Here is a 4030-nt window from a genome sequence, read left to right on the forward strand (position 1 = left end):
GTGTGTGTGTGTGTGTGTGTGTGTACGCGTGCGCGCGCGTGTGTGTGTGTGTGTGTGTGTGTGTGTGTGTGTGTGTGTGTGTGTGTGTGTGTGTGTGTGTGTGTGTGTGTGTGTGTGTGTGTGTGTGTGTGTGTGTGTGTGTGTGTGTGTGTGCACGGGACCCCAGATATTTTCTTCACACATTGTACCCGTGTGTAGAGTCAAACCCAGGCCTTCAGCCTGAGAAGTGATTGCATTAATCACAAGGATACCCCACCACCCTACATAGTGCTTGCTATTATAAGGAGGATTAGCTTTTACAAACTTAAATAACTTCTTCCTCCAATATATACTACTCAAAAGAAGTTAAGGACCACCCGATTCTTTCACATTACTGTAATAAATCTGTCATGGCATCACAGAATAACTACAGTCATATGAAAGAACCCGGTGAGTGGTCCTTAACTTCTTTTGAGTAGTATAGACGTGAGTAAATTAGAGGTTTACTTAGTCCACTCTTTCAGCCACTATCGGGTCTTGGTGTGGAGCACAAAGAATGGACCTGACACATTGTACCCTGAAACTCATCAGATGCTGTGATTTTTGTAAGGCATTTAGAAGTTCCTAAAACTCACACGTTGCAATCACATCTCTGCATACAAAATCTTAATATCTTGAGTAAGTAATTAAGTGCCTTAGTGACAATTGTCTAAAAACATTTTTCAGGTGAACAATTGACTAGTATTTGCATGTGTTTGTGACAGGTGCCACTCGTGGGCAGGATACACTCACCTTTTTTTCAAAACACCTGGTATCATACATTTGATAGTGATTCATAAACACATGCTAATGACACAGTCCATACTGTACAATAAAGTGCTTATAGCTGAGATTTCTTTTGAAAATGAAATGGATTTTGTGGCCTATATTTATTGACATTAAGTCATCTGGTTGAAACCCGGTTACTTGCATGGACCATCTCCGCCAGAAAATCAAAACCTTAGCAAAGCACACAACCATGAAACAAAATATTATCAAAAATCAGACAACAAAAGTCATTTTTCACATTTCAGCCATTTTTATGACGCCATCTCCAACAGGTGATTCTTCCATCTTCCAACAGGGAAGTGTAACATATCTCCCAGGATTCCAAACAGCTGCATGTCAAATACTATTTGCCTGAGGAGTACTTGAAGGATAGCCTAGACCCTTGATAGGCCAAAGCCTTCAGCTTGCTTTAGTAAAGCGTACATCTTCCAGTATTGTCATATGGGCCTTGTTTCTACATATACCATATGCACAGACACAGAAACATATGCATGTGCTGATAAACCAGATCAGAAGGCTATCCTTTCTATCATCAAAGGTTAGTTGTTAGGGAAACGTTTGAGAAAAAGCCGACAGGAAGGATGAAGAGAAAACAAAAGATATGTACGAAAAAAACAGGAAGAAAGTTTTGAATTTTGTTAAATTGTACAGTGCAAGTGTGCATAGTTCCTGTAAAAGGTTACATAAATTCAAACCTGATGGGTTTTCTGTCAGAGTCGGGAAATGGCTGAAACATCTTCCCTTTGACTGACTACCCTCTAAAAGAGATAAATTCAGATATTTTATCTGGATTAAATAAATAGTTGGTGCTTCAGATTAGGCCACACATTCTTTGGTACATGCACATAACTTTCACTTCAGCTGTGACACAAAATATTAATCAAAACATAGTTATCAGCAAAAACATATTTTTAGAATTTGATAAAAGCAACAATTTAGGTTCTATGCTCTGAACTGTGAAACTTCAGGAAAGACGTTACGGAAGAAATATACACAGTCTCCTCCAGCAGCCTACAATCTCCTCCAGCAGCCTACAGTCTCTTCCATCAGCCTACACAGTCTCCTCCATCAGCCTACAGTCTCCTCCATCAGCCTTCACAGTCTATCTCCATCAGCCTTCACAGTCTATCTCCATCAGCCTACAGTCTCCTCCAGCAGCCTACAGTCTCCTCCAGCAGTCTACAGTCTCTTCCATCAGCCTACACAGTCTCCTCCATCAGCCTACAGTCTCCTCCATCAGCCTTCACAGTCTATCTCCATCAGCCTTCACAGTCTATCTCCATCAGCCTACAGTCTCCTCCATCAGCCTACAGTTTCCTCCATCTGCCTACAGTCTCCTCCATCAGCCTACAGTTTCCTCCATCAGCCTACAGTCTCCTCCATCAGCCTACAGTCTCCTCCATCAGCCTACAGTTTCCTCCATCAGCCTACACAGTCTCCTCCATCAGCCTACACAGTCTCCTCCATCAGCCTACAGTCTCCTCCATCAGCCTACACAGTCTCCTCCATCAGCCTACAGTCTCCTCCAAAAGCCCACAGTCTCCTCCAATAAACTACAGTCTCCTCCATCAGCCTACACAGTCTCCTCCATCAGCCTAGTCTCCTCCATCAGCCTACATTCTTCTCCATCAGCCTACAGTCTCCTCCATCAGCCTACAGTCTCCTCCATCAGCCTACAGTCTCCTCCATCAGCCTACACAGTCTCTTCCATCAGCCTACACAATCTCCTCCATCAGCCTATACAGTCTCCTCCAGCAGCCTACAGTCTCCTTCATTAGCCTACAGTCTCCTCCATCAGCCTACAGTCTTCTCCATCAGTCTACAGTCTAGTCCATCAGCCTACAGTCTCCTCCATCAGCCTATACAGTCTCCTCCATCAGCCTACACAGTCTCCTCCATAAGCCTACACAGTCTCCTCCATCAGCCTACAGTGTCCTCCATCAGCCTACAGTCTCCTCCATCAGCCCACACAGTCTCCTCCATCAGCCTAGTCTCCTCCATCAGCCTACACAGTCTCCTCCATCAGCCTACAGTCTCCTCCATCAGCCTACAAAGTCTCCTCCATGAGCCTACACAGTCTCCTCAATCATCCTACACAGTCTCCTCCATCAGCCTACACAGTCTCCTCCATCAGCCTACAGTCTCCTCCATCAGCCTACAGTCTCTTCCATCAGCCTACACAGTCTCCATCAGCCTACACAGTCTCCTCCATCAGCCTACAGTCTCCTCCATCAGCCCACAGTCTCTTCCATCAGCCTACAAAGTCTCCTCCATCTGCCCACAGTCTCCTCCATCAGCCTACAGTCTCCTCCATCAGCCTACACAGTCTCCTCCATCAGCCTACACAGTCTCCTCATTCCTCCAACTGACTGGTGACATTCTATGCAGCATCCCTGCAGAAACACCCCCTCACAGGCACCAAGATGGGACGTGAACCCATCCTTGGATTCCACCGACAACCACTGTCACCACTGGGCTACTGTCTCTCCGTGTATCAATCACAAAACAAATCAACAAACTGCCTTCTAACTCAAGACAAGACTCTAAGTGCCAGACAGCATGATGGGAAATAAAGAAGGTGATTTTTTCATTGTTTTTCCCATCTCATCACGGCATCACTTTCTCTATTTACGAACATGATCCCCCACAAAAACTACTTCCCTAAAAACTGGCGTTGCTTGTGCCATTTGCCTAACTAGAGTAATTGATAGTGACAAGGAAAGCAGTACAAGAATTTGTGTCAGACATTTTTGTCACCTCTCAAGGAATCAAGTTTCCCTGAAATAAAAGGGAGGGGCAATGTGTGCCCCTAGACTAGCACACAGTCCCCTAAATTAAGTTATGTACATGGTTGGTAAGAGATAACTGTACAAAGGAATCATCAAGTCTCTTAAGTTCAGGACCTGAAAATGGGATGAGAGCGGGCTGCTGGTGAAAAGATGGATGAGAATAGGTGTGTGTGAGTGAACCAATGAACATTATTTTAGTACTTATGCCTATGTCATGGGGTCTAATTATTTCTGGTGGTCTTATCCAAATGAATTTTTTTTAAATGTTTATAAACTCTTCTGATCTCCAGTAGTTAATATTTCTCTAAACTTATCTTATCTCATGACTAAACACAGCAGACAACTTATTTGCGAGATAGCCAAACATCCCTTGCATATGAAGCTTCCCCTCACTCTCAGTCCACACGGCAGCTCATTCAGCAGCTCTTTCAGCA

The 4030-nt window shown here is 44.2% G+C and overlaps 1 protein-coding gene across 1 annotated transcript; it reads left to right on the top strand.

Annotated features, from left to right (window-relative positions):
* Window positions 1–389: 389 nt before the first annotated feature.
* On the top strand, window positions 390–3241 carry LOC139477085 (proline-rich protein 36-like). Its single transcript, XM_071259639.1, has 3 exons — window positions 390–429; window positions 1776–2325; window positions 2440–3241. The coding sequence occupies exons 1-3, from the start codon at window positions 390–392 to the stop codon at window positions 3239–3241; spliced, it is 1392 nt and encodes a 463-aa protein (XP_071115740.1).
* Window positions 3242–4030: the final 789 nt, after the last annotated feature.

The sequence above is a fragment of the Haliotis cracherodii genome, unplaced genomic scaffold (genome assembly GCF_022045235.1).
Source record: "Haliotis cracherodii isolate W230 unplaced genomic scaffold, xgHalCrac1.p SCAF_31, whole genome shotgun sequence".
Lineage (NCBI taxonomy): Eukaryota > Metazoa > Mollusca > Gastropoda > Lepetellida > Haliotidae > Haliotis > Haliotis cracherodii.

What these genes read in the sequence shown, in the direction of transcription:
- LOC139477085 (XM_071259639.1), top strand. Translation starts at nt 390, where the DNA reads ATGGCATCACAGAATAACTACAGTCATATGAAAGAACCCG. An exon ending in CAGTCATATGAAAGAACCCG is followed by an intron (nt 430 to 1,775) that starts GTGAGTGGTCCT and finishes GTGAAACTTCAG; the next exon opens with GAAAGACGTTACGGAAGAAA. An exon ending in GTCTCCTCCATCAGCCTACA is followed by an intron (nt 2,326 to 2,439) that starts GTCTCCTCCAAA and finishes CTTCTCCATCAG; the next exon opens with CCTACAGTCTCCTCCATCAG.